The sequence below is a fragment of the Ovis canadensis genome, chromosome 1 (assembly GCF_042477335.2).
Source record: "Ovis canadensis isolate MfBH-ARS-UI-01 breed Bighorn chromosome 1, ARS-UI_OviCan_v2, whole genome shotgun sequence".
NCBI classification, from domain to species: Eukaryota; Metazoa; Chordata; class Mammalia; order Artiodactyla; family Bovidae; genus Ovis; species Ovis canadensis.
The window spans coordinates 88,971,417-88,993,120 of NC_091245.1; the positions used below are offsets into that span (position 1 = coordinate 88,971,417).

The window sequence follows — 21,704 nt, forward strand, 5'->3', positions numbered from 1 at the left end:
TTTGTGCTCAGCTTTACCGTCCAGCTCTCACACCATACATGACTACTACTACACCATACTACACCACTACATGACTACTGGTCCATCTAGCTTTGACTAGATGGACCTTTGTTGGCAAAGTAATGTTTCTGCTTTTTAATACGCTGTCTAGGTTGGTCATAGCTTTTCTTCCAAGGAGCAAGAAGTCTTTTAATTTCATGGCTGCAGTCATCATCTGCAGTGATTTTGGGGCCCAAGAAAATTGGGTCAAATTTCGATGACTTATAAAAACTGTCAAACACTCTAATAGGTCAGGTAATATAAAGACTAAGCATTGACCATTATATTTAGCAATATGTTGGTATTTGAAGACCTTGAGAAAAATAGCTTTAATGGAGTGATAAAGATAAAACCCTAATTTGAGTGAATTTCAGAATGAGAAATAAGAGTTTGAGACCATTAGTTTTGATAAATTTTGAGAATTTTTCTCTAAAGAATTCAAGCTACGTTTCCATATTATGGAATTTATTATCAGAAGAAATGGGCACTTGATAATTCCATGAGCAGCAAAACCTTAATAAAAGCAGAAAATATCGAAAGGACGAGGTAAAGTAAGAAAATGAAATGAAAATGGATGCAGTATGTCTATTAGGATGATTTTAGATGATTTTATTTAACAAATACTGATACATCGCTGTCAGGCACTATCCAAGGATTTATAAATACAATTCATTCTTTCTGATTCTCAAAATTCACCTGAGACTGCCCTTTTCCCAATCTTTAATTGTATTAAGACATGAGCCCACAAGTTCACCTTCTTCTCTGTTTAGTCTGTTTCCCTAAGTGAAGTTATTCAGACCCATGGCTTCAAATGGTATCTATTTACTGATAGCCTTTAACTATGTATCCCCAAGCTCCAACATTTAATATTTTAGCTTGATAGGAAAGTGAAACTTTAATATTTTGGATTGTTATTTGCAATTTTCCCACAATGGACATGTACTGCTTCTTTTTTTAAAACTTAAAATTTTTTTTTTAAGGAGGTAATTAATTCATGAACTAATCTCCCCACAGATAGATAAGAAGACTGACAACTGACCACTGAATCTCGCAACATGGTAGTCGCTGGTGTCCTTAACAAAATCTAATATGGTGGAGTGGGGGGGGGGGGAGGGAAATCTGCCTGGAATAATCTGGCAGTTCCTCAAAGTTAGGGTATGGCCCAGCAATTACACTCCTAGGTATATATCCAAGAGACTTAAAAACATTATGTTCACACAAAAACATATACCCAAACATTCAGGAAAACACAGCAATATAACATCCTAGTAGCCAAAGTGTACACAACCCAAATGTCCACAAACAAATGGATAAACAAGTATGGTATATCCATACAATGGAATATTAGCAATTTAAAAAATGAAGTATGAATACATGTGACAGCACAGATGAACCTTGAAAATATTAAACTAACTCAAAGAAATCAGTCACAAAGGAAAACATACTGAATGGTTCATTCCATGCATATGACTGTCTAAACTATGCAAACTTATAGAGACAGAAAGTGTATTGGTGGGTTGCCAAGGGATGGGGAAAGAAGGGTCTGGGGAGTGATGGCTGATGAGTATGACGTTTTCTAGGTGGTAATGAAAATGATCTAAAATTAGATCATGTTGAAGGTTATACAACTCTGTGAATAACAACTGTACACTTCAAAAGGGTGAAACTTACAATATGCAAACTATCTTAATAAAGTTGTTACCAAAAAAAAGGGGGCAGGAGAATCTAGTTGACACTCAGTTTGTATTTGTTTTATTCCCTCTCAGTATTTTCTGACTTTCTATTTTGTTGCCAATGTCCAGGTTTTATTTGACCTTATTTCCAGAATTTTATCATTTCTTAAAAATAACTTTTCCTCCTTCCCTGTAATCCCTATCTCTATGCCACTCTCAAACTCTCCAAGTCAAAGATAACCAGATATTAAAATGTCTGGCTCTATTAAGAAAAACTACACTTTACAATTTTAAAAAGTATTAAATGCGGCCATGTTCAGATTTACTTTTCACACAATCTTAGTCATATATTTACATATTTCAAAAAAAGGACGCATTTGCCTAGAGATAACATACCACTTTAAGCAAACAATACATTATATAGCCTGAATTCTAAAACCCATTTTGTATCATGTGAAATTACTTTGTAAAAGTTACAAAACAAACATCCCTCACTCTTGAAAAATGTTTGAATTTTTTAATAATGCTGCTATAATAATTTTCTTTCATGAAATTTAAGAAAAACAACAACAGTGAGTAGAAGGTATCGTCATTTTATGGGTAAAGAGACATATAAAGATACAAGCCCATTGGTAAAGCTAAGTTTTGAGCTGATTTCCTATCTTGGATTATATAATTTTAAAAGTACACAATAATTAACTATTGTTGGAATAACATCTGAGCAATTTAGCTAAACATACAAACAATAACAAATATTCAAACTTAGGGAATTCTAGTTGAAGTAATAGAAAAATAGAAAATTTTTCCTTCCAAAAAAAGGTATCTATAGACAAAGATTCAGATATCCTATGAGTTATTCATAAAAGTCAAATGTGAGTTAACCTTTTCTGTATTTCTTACATAAAATTTTACAATCAGCTGATGAAAAGACAACTTTTACATTCCAAAACACTTTCAGAATGTCCTATAACGAACTTAATGCAAAAGTATATGAAAAACACAGCTATTTCACTGATGCCTTTAAGAACAGCCATTTTACTATTTTTGATGCATCTTCTTACGCATTTCTTCAAGAGCAGCTTCTTTCTCTCTCAGCACTTGCTTAAGTCTTCTTATCTTTTCATCTCTAATGGTTTCTTCTAACTCTGGTGGTGTCATTGGGAAAATATCTTCAGTATAACTTTCATTAAAGGAATGGCTTTGTTCAAAAGCTGTACTTGAGCTCAATGTGCCTTTTGCTTGGTTTCCATGAGTACAGTGCTCTACCTCAGTTCTCTTTTCTTCTCTGGTTTTGTTGCAGTTTGTGAGGATGTTATGGTCTGACACATCTGAAGTTGGTAAAATACTGCTAATGAGCTGGGAACTGGTGACATTAGTTCCTCCATTTATAGTTGTGTTATTAACACTATTAGTTCTTCTCTTCTTTGGGTGATCCATCTTCTTAGTGGTTTTTGCTTTTCTTTTCTTATCAATACCCTGCTGCAATTTTGAGTAAGACATCAAAAGAAAAATATTATTGCTGAATATATACTGTGCTCTTGAATTTAAAAATATGTCCAGTTACAAATATTTAGCCATTAAATTCAACTCAACAAAACTACTGAGAACTACAGGGAGAAAGTAATGTTTGTCACTGTATGGTATCAAAGTGAATGGCAATGTCCCAATGATACTCACTGAGAATAAATTGCCTATTTTCCTGCTTAAGTCAACTATCAGAAGCTATATTGATCTACTACAAAAGCCTAACAATCGTTTGTGAAGAGCCTAAGAAATAGAATTTAACATTTTTTTTTTCACCTGCACAGTAGGCATGTATGAAAGATTATCACTGGGAAAGGTTGACTGGTTTCTGATCTGAAGTTCAGAATATTAAAAAATAAGGAAGCATTTATAAGTAGAATGACAGTAGACAAAATTACAGGGATTTTTTGGTTCACCATTATTGTGTAGATTTCTCTTAAGGCTTATATTAAAAACAATACTGTAGTGAATATCTACATGCTTATATTTTCCCTACATTTCTGTCATTTATTTTCCTTTTTAAATTTTTTTGGCCACACTGTGCAGCTTGAGGGATCTTAGTTCCCTGAGTAGGGATTGGGCCCTCGACAGTGTGAATGGCAGTCCTAACAACTGGACTGCCAAGGAATTCCCTAAACAACATTTTAATTAACTGGGGATATCTTTTTACCTGTGCATATCTTATTTTCTTATATGTTTTGGTATAATACATATAGACAATATTTGTAAGAACTATCATATTAATGCATAAGACTAAAAAATAAAAATCAAGAAAATTAATACATTCATGTATCTTTGGAGTACTTACAAAGGATACTTTAAAATCTATTACCTGTTTTCTCCCTTCCTCCTTCACTATAAACTCTGCCTCTTTGTAAGTTTCACTCTTCACCAAAGGGCTAAAGGAATCAAAACCTTCTCCAGAGCCCAACTGCTGAGCAATCCGAGTAAGGCACACTCTCAAATCTTTAGTGATACCAAATATCTTTTTAAGTTCAGCATCACTCTTCAGATATGATGCCTTATTGCTTCTTCGTTGAGAACTGTTCTTTCCATTTCTTTCTTGAGTAACTTTTTCTAATGTTGATGCCATCTCATTCTGGATCTGGAAATAGGAAAAGAAAACACACAAACAATACTGCCAATTACTTAAGCTATTTTATCACACTAGGAACTAATTACCTCATCTTACTTAAAATGCCATGCTTTAAAGTCCTAAATGGTTGGATTGCATTACTCTTACATTACTACCCACACTTGAAAAGCTGAACTTTACTGGGCAAAACCAAAATGCTCCCCTACGATTTTACTTTCTTGTACTAGCCAAGTAACAGGTAGTCAATTCTCAAACAAATGAAATGAGAATACAGACTAATAACAAGTTGAAAATAATCTATATGACATTATGTTGGAAATTATCATTTTTTGAAAAACCCTTATACCTTTAATCAATCGTACTTAATCAGAATTTACCTCCTTATATCCCTGGAGTTCAGTGAATTCTGTACAAAAGGGGAAAATACTGAGATTATTAGGTAGACCTCTAAGTACAAATATTTAGAGGTCACATATACACATATCTTAAGTAGAACTGAAATAATTACGTGGATATGTTGGGTAACTGAATGAGAAAGAAGGGCTAGAAAAAGGAAAAGGAAACGTATATTTAAAAAAAACAATCAAGATGTTGATAAATTTTTTCCACATATGAATGAAAGGTGTTAATTAGTCAAGCCCTACCACTTCCACCATCTACCTAAAAAACTGCCAGATAGCTCCCTACCACAAAACAAACAAACAAATCTCAGCTCTCCTCTATGTGTAACATTAATCTCTTCATATACTAAAAGTAAGCTCTTAAATATATGTATGTACATGTACTTATGTGTACAAATATAAGCATGCATATACATATTTACACACATAATTTTACAAAGCTTTGAATTCACATTATCCTTCTCCAACTCTTCTGAATCTTGTTGCTCTGTGATTTGTTTGTTTAATTTTGCTTTGAAGATTTGGCATGCCAAATGATTCAAGAGAAAAATACTGTTTGGGCTTCATTACACTTCTCAAACACTTCCCTCAAATGAAAGCTTTGGCTTAAGCATTCACGTGTGTATGGTATGTATATGATGAAAAGGAGGATGGGAGAGGAGGGAAAAAGAGGTATCATAGATAACTAACTTTAAGAATCAAGACAGAAAATTTTTCTATATACATAAGATAAAAAGAACACCCTGACATGGGAAAATTACCTTTGGTTCTTGGTCTCTGAAAACACACTGTTGTGAAGTAACAGTTGTTGCATCAACAGAGGAACTTATTTTCTCTATGCTCTGGATGATATTTCCTTTCCTGGGGGCATTTTGTCCTGTACTAAATCCATCTGGTAAGACTGGCTGTGAGAATAAAGTCTTACTCTGCTTTAAGTAGTTAACAGATTGGTTCATACTATGTGGGTTTGGGGCAGAAAGAGATGGTTTCTCCACTTTCTTATTCTTCTCTGCCCTTAAATTGGCCATGGAAGCAAGCTGAGTATTTGAAACTGATTTTGTCTCCATCTGGGAAGATTTATTTTTAGCCAAAACAATATTTACAACCTCTCTGGATATTTCTGTGACTGGACTTGAACTCACTATCTGTGATGCATCTTTTCTTGGTGGAATATCAGAAGAAACTGAATTCTGTTTGTCAATTACTGATGGCAAAACATCTGTCCCCTTTTTAGCCAAGAGATAGACTTTCCCATTAAACATAACCAGAGCATTATCTTTAATAGGCATACTTTTGGATTGTGTCCCACTAGGACTGATGGTACTCAATGGTGGCATATTTACAGCATTATCTCCCAAATTTTTTCTATCTACAAAAGTTTTTAAAATCTTTGAAGCCACATTATTTGAAGATTTAACAGGAACAATAGATGGAGTGCAAGGCTGTAGATTTTCTTGAAAAATCCATTTCACTGGAGCAGCTTGAGAATGCTGACCACCTTTTAACTGTGTCTCTTTAGCAACATTCATTGGAATCTGTGTGGTGTTTAGTATCATTGGCTTTGCTATTTCTGTAACAGGTTTTGGGTAAATGTTTTGAAAGTTCTTGGTAACTACATTTTTCACTGTATTTACAGGAGATACATAAATAACAGTAGGTATTTGGGAGGGCTCAACTGTTCCTGAGGTACTTGTGGTGGCAGTTGCAAGTATCTTTTGCTGAACTGAAGGAGGCAATGATGACGCTGGTACAGATTTCACTTCAGCATGGGCTGGAATCTGTAAATGATGCCCAGAAGGCAAAACCGGAGACTTCACAGTCATTGGGAGACTCTGGGTATTTACTAAAATGTAAGATGAATCATTTTGTGTTGAAGAGGGAGAAACAGCAAATGTTTGCATGGTGAGTCCATCAATTTTCACACCATGACTCTGAACTTTAGAAACTGATGAAGTAAAATTTTCAGTTCCCACAGAAGTAACTCTAACTTTTTCTGCTGTATCTACTGTTCTTGTAAGAAAATAGTTTGAAGAACTGGCTGGCTGAAAAATGGGCAATTGAACTGATGCACTTGTGGAAGAGCTGGAAATCTGAGTCTGAAAAGTAACTTGAACTGGACTTCCTGTATTCCCTTTCAAAGCATCAGACATGACTGAAGATTGAACTAGTGGCATAAGATTTCCAGAGGAATTAGGAATTGGAAGTAATTGCAGAAGGTTTTTTCCATCCGAGCCAATCGTCTGAACTACTTGGTACATGCAGCCTGAAACACTTAAAAAAAGATTGAGTAAATAAATACAACATACTACATGGTATATACATTTTATTTAAAAACAAGTATTTGTAAATATTTTTTTAAAGTAAAAATTTAAAAAATATAAGTATGTAACTTGACACTTTGAGTTTTCAAAGTGAAATACTGCAAAGGAAAGATTTTGAAGTAGAAGAGATAATCAAAGATATGGCGAGCTTTGATTTAGATCTTCTCATATGATTAGGCAATGCATACGAGATACTAGCATTTATTCCTAAAACTAAAAGTAGACTTTTCTAAGGTTTTATCTTGTATAAAATTTCACCTACTAGAATATGCTCCTCTTAAACCACGTATTCTCCCTTCTTCTTTTCCTTAAATTCTTTCTTCTAGTTCTTCTTCTTTACTCTTACTGACCATGATTCTCATTTTACCTCCATTTATGTCATTCTATTTCCCTTGTTCTTTTCTTTCCCTAGCTAATCTGTTCTGTATTCTTCTGACTGATAATGACAAGTTCTACTGTCAGCTATTATTTTGCTCAACACATCTCTTAAGATACCACCTTCATGCATCACATGTCTGGAGACTAAACTGAGTTACTCATGTAGGAAGCAGATTCTTCTTTGATTTCAGTATGTTTGACATTTAGTACTAAATAGCTCTTGGTATGGCAATTACTCATATTAGGTTCAACTGTCAATCCATATTTTAATAGCAACATCATTTCAGCTGAATGGCTTTCAATGAATATGGAATATGAACGACATCATTCCCTGTAAACTATCAAATACACTGGAAGTCAGTATTTCTTTTTAACAGCCTATTTTGATCCTGATAGTTATTAGCTATTACTTAGCACAGGTTGTCTGATTTTAAAGAAAAAATAAATATATACCAGTATCAGATTATATAATCAATTATCTGTAGATTAGTTAAATGCAGACAACTAAAGCTATATACCTAAAACCAACCTTCAGCTCTTGGAATACTAAACCCTTAGTATGGGAATCAGAGTCATCACACATGCTATTAGTTATTAATTAGTTATTCTTCATCCACCCATGTAACTTAAAGTCTCAACATAAATGATATTTCCCAGAAGATACATCCTCTGGCCACTTTTAACTACCCTTGCTCCTCCTTCATAATTAATAACATTACATCTATTAATGTTCTTCATGGAATATATATATCACAAGTTTTTACCATATCTTAATTTTTTTTCACCAGTTTATGTACTGTCTCTCATGCTAAATTCTCGCAATATGGGTATGGAGTCCATGTCCTACACAGTTAACACGGCTTTATAAGATCAGATGAAAAAAAATTAAGAATGAAAAATAATGAAATAATAATTAGAATTCTCAGTAGTCTAAAGGTATGTTTTACTACCTAAAGGTGTTTTTTAAGCCTCAGATATTAATACAAATCAAAGTAAAAAAATTCTATGCAGTACACAAACTAAGAATGCTTAAAAAAATTTTTTTTTTTAATCACAGATATTTTGTGATATGTAAAAACTATGAATTTCAAAGTCACTGATGGACAGGGAGGCCTGGTGTGCTGCGGTTCATGGGGTTGCAAAGAGTCAGACACGACTGAGAGACTCAACTGAACTGATCCATAAATAGTTTTATTAGTACAGTCACCCCTACTTTTTATGTACTGTACATGGCTGTTCTCATGCTACAACAAGAGTTCAGTAGTTGCAGCAGAGATTATATGGCCTATATAGCCTAAGTATTTACTATCTAGCCCTTTATAGAAAATGTTTGCTAGCTTCCAATGTAGTTCAACCCACAATCCCTAAAAGAACTTAAACTGTTGAGTTCATGAATATGTAAATAGGCAATTATCATTGAGATGATGATCTATTTGTATGACAACAAACATGCTTACTCCTTTCTTAAAACATTTTCTTCCTAAGGCTTCCTAGATACCATATTCTTCTATCTTTGTAGTGGTTCCTGAGTTTTCTTTGCCAACTCCATCCTTGAATCAGCCTTAAAATGTTGGAATTCAACAAAGTTTAAAGTGAACTCTTCCTACTCAATAAGCTTTGCCCCACATGATTTATTTTATATACATGACTTAAATTACCATTTATATATCAACAATTCAAATATTTATATCTTAGCTCTTTTGAGTCAGATTTGTATGTCCAACTTCCCTCTTGACATTTCCATTCACAATCGTAAATGCACCTAAAACTAAACAGTCTTTTCCAGTGTTCTTCCTTCAGTAAATGGTATCCCAACTATCTTAGATGCCTAAATCTAAGTAAGTAATTCCAGCTTTCTAACCATATGTATCCAACCTATCTCAAAATCCTATTGATATTATTTCCTAAATTTCTCTTGATCTAGTCAACTGTTTCCAAATCAATTGTTTCCACTCCAGTCTCTCTGGCTTGGTCTGTTATAGTAGCTTAACAACCAATCTTTTCTTCAGTCTATCGTCTTCTCTTCAAATTACTTAGCACTCTTAAAGCTGGCTGGTCCTTCCCTACTTAAAATGTTTCATCAACTTCCCACTTTCTCTGAGTGGTAAAAAGGAAACCAAGAGATTCTGAGGAAATTGAAGACAAAGGAAGAAAGAGTTTCAAGAAAACTGGGTAATTCCACTGAAAGTTTCTGAGAGACCAAATCAAAGGCAGATTGCAAATGTATACAGAAACTACTGGCATAAGGATCACTGATGGCATTAAAGGGCAGTTTTGTGTGGAAAGAAGTTGGTAGGAGTGAATATGAAGAAAGAATATGAAAACAGCAAGGATAGATAACACTCTTATGAACTTTGGATGTAAAGGGAAAGAGAAAAACTGGCAAGTAGCTGGAAACTAAATGAGGTCAAAGAGGAGATATTTTTTTTTTTTTAATGTTAGGTAAACTAGAGCAGCAGTCCCCATTCTTTTTGGCACCAGGGACTAGTTTCATGGAACACAACTTTTCCATGAACCAGGGTGGGGGGATAATTTCAGGATGATTCAATCACATTACATTTATCATGCATTTTATTTCTATTATTATTATATCAGTTATTACATCAGCTCCACCTCAGACCATCAGGCATTAGATCCGGAAGCTGAGGATCTCTGAATTTGAGCATGAGTATTCATGTGAGTCACCAAAAGGAAGAGACTGGAAATAAAGGAGAAAGAGGGATAATTAATAATGTAAAGTTTAAAAGGAGGTAGGAAATTGAGACCACAAGTCAGATGAAGAGACTAAACCTTAAAGAGACCTGGGGAAGTGTCTCTTTTCATTGGAAAAGAGCATAGGTACATTTGGAGGTAAGTTTAAAGCTTTGGCATTACAAGGTTGAGGTAATTCTGATCTAGTGACTTTTATTTTCACTGTGAAATAAGGAAGTAACATCATTTGTTAAGAAGAGCAAAAATAGGGAGAGATTTAAAGAAATCGAAAACACAAAAATTCTCAAATAGCCAAAGCAATCTTGAGAAAGAAGACTGGAACTGGAGGAATCAACCTACCTGACTTTAGGCTCTACTACAAAGCCACAGTCATCAAGACAGTATGGTACTGGCACAAAGACAGAAATATAGATCAATGGAACAAAATAGAAAGCCCAGAGATAAATCCACACACCTATGGACACCTGATCTTTGACAAAGGAGCCAAGAATATACAACGGAGAAAAGACAATCTTTTTAACAAGTGGTGCTGGGAAAACTGGTCAACCACTTGTAAAAGAATGAAACTACAGTGGCACCCCACTCCAGTACTCTTGCCTGGAAAATCCCATTGACAGAGGAGCCTGGTGGGCTGCAGTCCATGGGGTCGCAACTTCACTGTCAGTTTCACTTTTCACTTTCATGCATTGGAGAAGGAGATGGCAACCCACCCCAGTGTTCTTGCCTGGAGAATCCCAGGGATGGCGGAGCCTGATGGGCTGCCGTTTATGGGGTCGCACAGAGTCGGACACGACTGAAGCGACTTAGCAGCAACTTAGCAGTAGCAGAACACTTTCTAACACCATTCACAAAAATAAACTCAAAATGGATTAAAGATCTAAACGTTAAGACCAGAAACTACTAAACTCCTAGAGGAGAACATAGGCAAAACACTCTCTGACATAAGTCACAGCAGGATCCTCTATGACCCACCTCCCCGAATATTGGAAATAAAAGCAAAACTAAAAAAATGGGACCTAATTAAAATTAAAAGCTTCTGCACAACAAAGGAAACTCCAAGGTGAAAAGACAACCTTCAGAATGGGAGAAAAAAATAGCAAATGAAGCAACTGACAAAGAATTAATCTCAAAAATATATAAGCAACTCCCAAAGCTCAATTACAGAAAAATAAATGACCCAGTCAAAAATGGGCCAAAGAACTAAACAGACATTTCTACAAAGAAGACATACAGATGGCTAACAAACACATGAAAAGATGCTCAACATCACTCATTATTAGAGAAATGCAAATCAAAACCACAATGAGGTACCATTTCACGCCTGTCAGAATGGCTGCTATCAAAAAGTCTACAAACAATAAATGCTGGACAGGGTGTGGAGAAAGGGAATCCTCTTACACTGTTGGTGGGAATGCAAACTAGTACAGCCACTATGGAGAACAGTGTGGAGCTTCCTTAAAAAACTGGAAATAGAACTGCCTTATGACCCAGCAATTCCACTGCTGGGCATACACACCAAGAAAACCAGGAATTGAAAGAGACGTGTACCCCAATGTTCATCGCAGCACTGTTTATAATAGCCAGGTCATGGAAGCATGGAGAAGGCAATGGCAACCCACTCCAGTATTCTTGCCTGGAAAATCCCATGGACAGAGGAGCCTGGTAGGCTACAGTCCATGGGGTCGCGAAGAGTCTGACATGACTGAGAGACTGCACTTTCACTTTTCACTTTCATGCACTGGAGGAGGAAATGGCAACCCACTCCAATATTCTTGCCTGGAGAATCCCAGGGACAGAGAAGCCTGGTGGGCTGCCATCTATGGGGTCGCACAGAGTCAGACACGACTGAAGTGACTTAGCAGCAGCAGGTCACGGAAGCAACCTAGATGTCCATCAGCAGACAAATGGATAAGAAAGCTGTGGTACATATACACAATGGAGTATTACTCAGCCATTAAAAAGAATACATTTGAATCAGTTCTAATGAGGTGGATGAAACTGGAACCTATTATACAAAGTGAAGTAAGCCAGAAAGAAAAACACCAATACAGTATACTAACACATATATGTGGAATTTAGAAAGATGGTACCGATAACCCTGTGTGCAACACAGCAAAAGAGACACAGATGTATAGAACAGTCTTTTGGACTCTGTGGGAGAGGGTGAGGGGTGGGATGATTTGGGAGAATGGCATTGAAACATGCATAATATCACGTGAATTGAATCGCCAGTCCAGGTTTGATGCATGATACTAGATGCTTGGGGATGGTGCACTGGGATGACCTAGAGGGATGGTATGGGGAGGGAGGTATGAGGGGGTTGCAGGATGGGGAACACATGTACACCCGTGGCAGATTCATGTTGATGTATGGCAAAACCAATATAATATTGCAAAGTTAAAAACACACACACACAAATACAATATCAGAAAAACTTAGGGAAAAAAAAAAAGAAAAAAGATGCAAAAACAGTCTTTTAGCAAGAATAAGCTGACTTTAGAAAATAGCATCATCAGACACTGTAAATGGCCCAGAGAGATAGGTAACGATCATTAATTTACAGTGATAGCAACTGTACTGGTTAGTCTCCTTGTTTTACCAGGTATAGCCAAAGAGAAAGTGTTATCACTAAGTTCATCCAAGGTTGCAGTGGCTTCAGAAGGGTGTAACAAAAATCAAAGAGGAGCAAATGATTTTAGGGTATTGAAAATTTTTTTCAAATAATGAAATGCAGAATCTCTTCAGGATGGGATGAAAATGAGAAGATAAAAGGCTAACATCTAGGGAGAAAGGTGCTTCCCTGGTGGCTCAGACAGTCAAGAATCTGCCTACAATGCAAGAAAGCCGGGTTTGATCCCTAGATGAGAAGACCTAGAGAAGGCAATGGATACCCACTCCAGTATTCTTGCCTGGAGAACTCCCCAGACAGAGGAGCCTGGCAGGCAGCAGTCCATGATGTTGCAAAGAGTCGGACGTTACTGAGCAACTAACATTTTCATTTTTTCACTTTCATAGGGAGAAAATAAAGGGAATGGACTGAAGGGCCAGATAAAAAAGTCAGCGTGAGAGTACTTAAAACAACTAAGCTAAAACACAGGAACTGGTGTTTGGAAAGCAGGATGCCTAAAACCAAGAATTTTGTAAATGCAGCAATTTCATCTGATAACAACAACTACAGAAGTGGATTGATGGTGATAGAATGGAGAAAACATTGAAGAAACAGATCTATGAACTGAAAGACCAGGTGACAAAAGAGATTACTCATATAGTTGCTGAAGTCATTTGGATTAGAGAGATGATTAGGATGTGGGTGCTTACATTCAGTGACAGGAAGTTGGTACATTTGTTAATGAACCACAGTTAAAACCATCTACCAACTTTCTGTTGCTGATACGCTAGAAAGTTGACTTGAAGCTCACTGTCTTCTGCAATCTATTTTTTTCCCCCATATTCTACTACACCTTATTTTCAAAGATTATCAAATATGTCCTCACATTTAAATCTGGCTTACTCTCTGTCTTCATTTCCTAGGTGCTCTCTGCTGAAGCTAACATTGGTAGCTAATTATCTCCCTATCTGGAACTTCTTCCTAACACCGTTTCCATTGTGTACAGTATTTCTTTTGTCTTTCTTACTGTTCTATTTCGTATTAACTTTCTGCATTTTAAGCATCCAATTATGATTACTCCTGAAAGTACAGTTCTTGACTAGTTTTCTTTCAAGACATTTCTTTGTAAATCAACCATACTTCAATTAAAAAAAAAAACTTTTTAAAGGCATTCTTCCATAAAGACTGCATCAAGGTAACAGTTCAAAGCTTCATCTATTATCTCGAATTATCTCCTTTGCAATAATGACTCTATTATTTATCTCTATTTATTCCTATTCCTTAATATTTATCTCAATTCCATATTTGTACTGTCTGACCAAATATTTTCACTTTTAAAACCATTAAAGTTAAAATTACTCTGTATTGAAAACTAATACTTTCTTTTCATCCAGTCATGTGTCAGCATACTATTTTCCAAGTCACTTAGGTCTTAAAATACCTAGTCAGCTCCATCTTTACCACTCTCCTTATTCACCTTTAATTCACTAAAAATACCTTGTATAGATACCTAGATACCTACAAAGGATAAACATACAATAAACATATACTGAATGGATCACCAAGTCCATATTTTTCCCCTTTTTCTAACATATCTTTGTCATATTCTCTCTCTTCGTCTTCGCTACTTCTACTTCCTAGATCAGACCTGTATAACCTTGTGTCCTGTCCTCATTATCTCATTCCTATATTTTTTGGCTTTGACTTTTAACCTAGATTGCTTGACTGAAGCCATTATTATCATGTATCTCTGGCAGACTAAATCACTGTTTTCATCCTGTTACCTTCTTGCTCAAAGTTTCAGTAATTCATGACTGCCAATTCAGTTTAATGTTAAAATCATCTACAACCTAGTCCCAACAAATCTCCTATAACATCTCAACATAAAATCTCTGGTCTTATCATAAAGGTCTCTACTATTCTGGATTGTCCCATGTACAATATTTACTCTATTAAAGTTTTTTTCTTCTTCTCTAACAAAGCAGTTATAAATTGAGGACCAATCCATTTTCTCTATGAAATATCTCCTAGACACTCAAACTCACATTAATTTCTCCCAACTTGGAATCCCTAAAGCACTCTTGTTGTTGCCATTAATGCTGGGAGTTATATAATGTCTTCTGTATTGTCTTTAATCTATTAGCTAATTTTTAAAAATGAGTAAACTATTGTCTTCCTCAGTAAGGCTGAAACTCCTTATGGTCACAGACTATATCATTTATTTTGTAATTGTTCTTCCAATAACTAGCACAGAAGGCCCTAACAAAATTATATAAAAAATAACACAACTCTGTGAAATATTTCAAACATATTAAAATGCCTCAATACCTGTATTGTTTAGTTAATGTATTTCATCTGTCAGTAATATCTGACTAACAGTTTAGAAGTTTCAACAGAACAGAATCCATGCTTTTATAATTAATTATTTGCATAGTGGAAAACACATTTTGGACCTCCCTCGTGGCTCTGATGCTATGGAATCTGCCTGCTATGTAGAAGACTTGGGTTTCATCCCTGTGTCAGGGAAATCCGCTGGAGAAGGAAATGGCAACCCACTCCAGTATTCTTGCCTGGAGAATTCCATGCATAGAGGAGCCTGGCAGACTACAGTCCAAGGGGTCCCAAAGAGTGGGACATGACTGAGCAACTAACATGTACTCTTTTAAGGGCTTCCCAGATGGCACTAGTGGTAAACAACCTGCCTGCCAATGCAGAAGACGTAAGAGTTGCAGGTTTGATCCCTGGGTCAGGAAGACCCCCTGGAGGAGGAAATGGCAACCCATTCCAGTATTTTTGCCTGGTGAATCCCATGGACAGAAAAATCTGGCCAACTATAGCCCATAGGGTCACAAAGAGTCAGATATCACTGAAGTGACTTAGCACACACGTAAACACATTTTAATTAGCACAGTAGTTAAGCAAATCATACAGGCTTCCAACAGGTCATTCACATACTTTATTATATGACCCTTGTATTCGTTTTATAAAAAATATTTATACTATACAAACTCTTTTAAAATCGAATCCAGAGTTTTTCCCTCTTTTTCACTTCCCCTCAAAAAACAGATGGAAAAATACAGTCTCTTCTATGTCAGTGTATCAGTAGAGATTTATATGATCTGCCAGAGACCTATTCATATCTATGTTCTCTAAACCTAATAGAGCAACTGGCACACTGTTAACAATATTAGCTAAACTGAATCCTACAAGCTGTAATTTTTTTAAAAATCCATGATTTCCTAATAATAAATGGAATGAGTTACAAAGATTAAACTGAAATGCAGAATGCTAAGGAAAGAAGTGATAAACCAGGATGAAATTCATACTTCTTCAATCACTATACATTTTTTTCAGATACAGAAGAGACATTCCATTTAACATAATAAAGATTATATTCTTCTAGCTAAAGTTAGAACTAAAACTAGAGCCAGATTTTGCATCCCATGCTCTGGTTAGGCCACTTAAACAAAGAATAATCAACATGCTAATTACTTTAAATCAATTAGGATTTGAACTGAGAAATTACATTGGAAAGTTATAGTTTAAGACTTTAAAAGAGAACAGAGAAATGCATTAGAAGATTACTGGCTTCTAATCCTAGCTCTCCCAATTATTAATTGACTTTGGTAAACTTAATTTCTTCAAATCTCTCTTTATTTGTAAGTTTTGTTATAACTGGTTGAGATCCTGATAAGCTCCCAATACATGCTAGATATCATCTTCCATTAAAATATTATAATTGCTGTCCAAGATAAAGTAAATGAATCAGGTAATCTTTTGAAAATGTGAAAACTTTAATAAAAGATATTAAATAAACATTATATAACTTTTGACATTTTTGACTTTTCATTTTGAATGAAGCATTTACAGATTTGATACGGAATCATAAAAATTTTGCAGGTTAGGACTTTTCTGATGGTACAGTGGATAGGAGTCCTCGTGACAATGCAGGGGATGCAGGTTTGATCCCTGGTCCGGGAAGATTCCCCACATCACAGGTAGCTAAAGCCCACGTGCCACTATTGAGTCCATACTCTAGAGCCCGTGAGCCACATCTAACGAGCCCCTGTGGTGTAACTACTGAAAATGATGTGCCTAGAGCCTGTGCTCAGCAACAAGAGAAGTCAACACAATGGGAAGCTTGTGCACCATGACCAAGAGTATCCCCTGATCACTGCAACTAGAGAAAGCCCATGCTCAGCAACAAAGACCCAGTGCAACCAAAAATAAATTATTTAAAAAATTTTTTGTAGGTTAATAAACATTTTGTAGATAATTTCACAAAATTTTCGACTGCTAAGAGATTTTTTCCAACTTATTCTCTATGATTATTATGACAATCTCTGTATTATTCTCTATTATGCACACACATAATATATACAAATATATAATGTAGTAACATATATGATAATATATTTCACATGACATCATATGCATAACAGATATTGTTATAAACAGTTGTCATTAACTCTAATCCTAATAAACAGTCCAACAAAGTAGGTACTGCCATTCCCATTTTATAGTTGAGAAAATGGAAGTTTAGTAATATTAAAGAACGTATTCAGAATGACATGCTTTCTTGGGCAATCCCATTCACTCTTTTGTATTTACTTTAGCATAACCTCAATATAATATAGTCCTTAAAATTCATGCATAAACTGAGGTATTAATGAGAAATAGATTTCATTTAACCAGTATAGTATGTCTCTCTCTCTCTCGTACACACACACACTCAGATCACATAAACAAAGATAATAACACACAGTACAAAACTACATGCACATCAAACTGACAAGGGAACATTTTATAACCAAACCAAGTCCCCTGCTGAGGACACCCATTTAGTTCCCTATTTAAGAACAAAGGGTCAAAGGCGGATAGAAGCCAACTGCCAATCACATGGCATCCTAACTCTTATTATTGTGGGATATATTATCACAGGCTTTTATTATAATTCTTCTAAGCTGATGACTCACAAGTCTCTTTGTGAACTCTGACTCTCAAATTTCCAGCTTTGATTCTACCTGAATTTCAGATTCAAATATCTCACTGATTGCTTTCTTGGTGTATTCCTCATCTCAATTAATTTGCCAGTATCTGCCCAGAAAACTGGCATCATAATTGACCCACTTTTCTTCATACCAATTCACTGACAAGATCTGCCCATTTGCCCTTCTTTATTTCTTCGAATCCAACCCTTGCTCTACATTCTAGCACAGGCTTTCAGAATCTCTGAAAGGACAACTGAAATACAATCTTTATTCATCTGACTCGGCACCTCAAATCCACACTGTCATCAGTTACCTAAAATGACACGTGACTGTAACAGTTCCTTTCTTAAAATCCTCAGAAGGGTCTCCAATGGAGAGAAGTCTAATCTCTTCATCAAATCCTTATGAGCTATCTAGTTATCCTGCTTGTAGTATAGACTCAAACAATAAATATCAATTACTAGTAATACATCATACTGCGTTTTTTAAAAATATCAATTTCCTCTGCCTGAGTATAGGCATTCATCATTTAATTGGACAGCTAATACTTAATATTCCCCAACTCGGCCACTCCAGAAACCTTTCCCACAATTTCCTTTCTCTATGCCCTCACAGGATCATCCTGTACATATTATTATTAACAAATGTATTATGTTATAATTCCCCCTAGATGTTAATGTTTTTCATGGGCATGGTCCATAGCCTATTCTTCAATCAGTCTCTCCATTTGGTACAGTCTGTCACACAGTAGGCACTCAGTGAACAGCTTTTAACCAAATGTTTTAACTATACTAAGTGATGAACTAGAACATGAATCTAGGTCTCTGTAACTATCTTCTTTCTCCAACTCTACCAAGGTCTTTGTACCTCAACTGTACCATTCTGACTCCAGCTTTGCTCTTTACATATACAGTCCAAATCTAAATAAACTTAATGCCTACTATCACAGATATCTTCCAGATTTCTCCTTTGTACTATAAGATTAAATTTGGGTTTTACATTTTATACCCTGCTGAATTAAAGAGATACTTTTAAAGCAATCAACATTCTGTATCACATTACTGAAAGCTTTTACAGCAGGAAAGAGGTAACTCAAGAAAAATGCAAGTATCCATAGAAAATAAGAAAATCATATAACCATTTTAAGCTTATAAAAATGATTTTACAATAAAAATATTATCAGATATGTAAGACCATGAAGCTTCCAAAAAACTAAAGAGCTGACATTAATCCACGTATTTACAAAAGTATCTTTGAATGTCCTGCAGATTAATTATAAAACAACAGAATCAAATATGCAAACAGTAACCAAAATAAATGTCAAAGAGCTTCCGAAAGGCATCTGGCAAATGTCCCAAATACGTGATTTAAAACCTCAAGGATTTGAAGAAAAATGCATTCAAAGATGATAAAAATAACGCATAAACCAGTGAGTTAATTAACTCCAAATAATTGATAAATGTAGAAAACATAATTCAATTTGCAATGTTTTAAAATATAGCCAAAAGTAGAAACAGGATAATAAAGTACACAATAAACAAAAAGTAACGTTCTTACTCTAATTTCTGGTATTTAAAAAGAATGAAACCCTAAAACAAATTGTATTAAACTAGGATAAATCAAACGTTATCAAATATACAGGTATTGAAACGATAGAAGAAATCAGCAACCATTAAAGACTAGTTCCATTTTTGCGTATCCATACAAGGCACTATCTCTGACTTTCCTCTCAACTTCCACCAAAAATAAACCAACAAAAAACGTACATGCACAAAAGCTGGCTCTTGTTCTGACCTGAAATACAATGGCTCTTTCTTGGCAGTTTTCAGTGCAGTTTTAGCTAATCACTTTTGATGACCATTTCATTTTAGATTATTAAGCATGCTTTTTTAAAGTGTTTATCACAATTAGGTTTCATATCTACTCATAACTACCTACTTCCTGGGCTAAAATTTTTACAGAAGTAAAATCGTATCCTTAAAATTATAATAGCTAATATTTAAACAACGCTTTCCTATTTTTACTGCACTAAGTATTTTAGTATATTCATTCTTTTAATCCTTAAAATACCTCTGGGCGTTCTTACTTACAGACTGGAAACCAAGTCACGGCCTCACAAATAGTAACTAGCAAATCAAGGATTAAATGTAGTGATACTGGTTTTCTTCAAACATAAATGCTCTTCCATGATTTTTACATCTCCATTTCTATGATTTCTTCTTCACATTTTCTTCTACAAGGACTCAACCTTTTTTTCTCACCACTTATTAGATACTCACAAACCATGGATAGTTTAACTTAAAATATTCTACCTTAGCTTACAATTTTGTTCGTTTTATTTCATCTTGAATGTTTTTTAAAAAATGAGTTAGTGATACACTATTGCCTAAATTTACAAACAAGTGTCTAAGAAGTACAGCAATCTACCTCTGACCAATGTAGTTCCTCTACATACACATCCAATTCGAGATGGCATTCTCATTATACCTTCTTCAAATATGCTGTTCCAAAGGATTTTACATGATAATTCCTCTTTCATTTTTTAATATCTTCAAATAAAGCTATCATTTGAACAAATTTAAAAAAATTGATTCCCTTATTCTAAAACAACTTTTCAGTTTCTATATTATCAATTACCAAAAACAACAACAACAACCTTTCCTTCCCACAAACTCTTACATTACAAATATTTTCCCTGACGATCCAGCGCCACCTGTGCTGCATTTGCTAATTCGCTCTCATTGCTGCGTGTTTTTCTGCGAGTGCGCGAGAATCTTCCAGAAGGTTTTGGTCATACAGGCGCGCCGGCCATGTTGATTTTCCTCTCCCATGGAGATCTACTCTGTCAGCCTATGAAATTCAGACGATGGAGTCCTGCGGCGCCAGGGCAGAGGCTGACTGCGTCAGACTCTGAAGGGGGACGTGCGCTAAGAGCTCTAAGCGCCAAACTGCCGCGCACTTTCCCTGGAATGCTCACACAGAGGGATCAAAGGCGTCTGAATTGCAGAACGTCAGGAAACGACGGCTGACTCGACATCCTGCTAAGAGACGGGAGAGGGGCCGCCGGGTCGAGGGAGATTAGAAACCGGTACTTACCAATGCGAGGCGTTGCCTGACTTTTCCTCTGTAGGTTTCAAGAAGACCTTCTGTGGGTTATTGGACATTTTATAGGGTTGGGAGGGGCCAATACATCCAGGAAAGGGGGCAGTGTCGGGGCCGAGGTCCTCCAAGGGAAGAGAACGAGAGCGAGAGCGAGAGCGAGAGAATGTTGGGCTGGAGTTGTCCCGGAGCACAGAGGGGTTCGAAGCTGAAAGGAGAGAGACGGCAGGCTCTCTAGAGGGCGTATCCTCAGGCTCCGGAGGGAGGCGGCGTAGCCACCAAAAACCGGAAGAATAGAAGAGACTGAAGGGGCGGTTCCGTCCCTAGCCTCTCAGAGAAGGGTCTCGAGTCTCCACCCACTCAGCGCCAGGGACTTCGCTCCAGAGCCGCCCGGAGTCAGCGCTGGAGGCGTGGCCTCAGTGGCACCGCCCCTATGGGTGCCGGGTCAGCCGTGAACAACCGAGCCAGCAGGGCCCGACCGACCCCGCCCACCAAAGCCGCCAGCTAGCAAAGCTCAGCCTGCCAGCTTCCGCTATCGTCACATCCGGTCACCAAGATGACTGGCTCGCTAGCGCCCCGCCCTTATACTGCGATCCAATCAAAGGTGCTGTCTGCCATCTCTTCTTCCGGATCAAGGAACGAATCGCAGAAGAAAATTCTCCAGATGCCTACGCAAAATAAAATGTTTCCGGGGCAATCGCAAATTTCCTCCCTTTGTATTTGCCGCTGGTCTGTTTTCTTTTCCGCCCGTGCTTTAAAAGACATTGGAGGGCTCTTTCGGAGTCATATGAACTTACGGAGTGAGAAAATTTTAAGACACCTGCCTGTGGCAAGCGTCTGTTTTATTGCTACTTCCTGAGGG

General features: G+C 36.3%; 1 protein-coding gene across 3 annotated transcripts; it reads right to left on the reverse strand.

The window, feature by feature from the left end:
* Window positions 1–623: 623 nt before the first annotated feature.
* LRIF1 (ligand dependent nuclear receptor interacting factor 1) lies at window positions 624–21,373 on the reverse strand. 3 transcript variants are annotated; one of them, XM_069599585.1, is made up of 4 exons: window positions 20,840–21,373; window positions 5,495–7,004; window positions 4,069–4,341; window positions 624–3,191 (listed from the first exon to the last, which is right to left on the reverse strand). In XM_069599585.1, the coding sequence occupies exons 1-4, from the start codon at window positions 20,905–20,907 to the stop codon at window positions 2,751–2,753; spliced, it is 2,292 nt and encodes a 763-aa protein (XP_069455686.1). In that variant the 5' UTR covers window positions 20,908–21,373; the 3' UTR covers window positions 624–2,750. The 3 variants fall into 3 exon arrangements, with proteins under 3 accessions (XP_069455686.1, XP_069455695.1, XP_069455705.1); XM_069599594.1 differs by having other exon boundaries at window positions 5,495–6,996; window positions 20,840–21,147; XM_069599604.1 differs by lacking the exon at window positions 5,495–7,004 and having other exon boundaries at window positions 20,840–21,328.
* Between the last annotated feature and the right edge of the window lie 331 nt (window positions 21,374–21,704).

Coding starts and splice junctions, on each gene's coding strand:
- LRIF1 (XM_069599585.1), bottom strand. CDS start 20,907: ATGTCCAATAACCCACAGAAGGTCTTCTTGAAACCTACAGAGGAAAAG. Junction 7,005..20,839: donor TCAGGCAACGCCTCGCATTG/GTAAGTACCGGT, acceptor TCTTTTTTTAAG/TGTTTCAGGCTGCATGTACC. Junction 4,342..5,494: donor TCAGAGACCAAGAACCAAAG/GTAATTTTCCCA, acceptor TCCTATTTCCAG/ATCCAGAATGAGATGGCATC.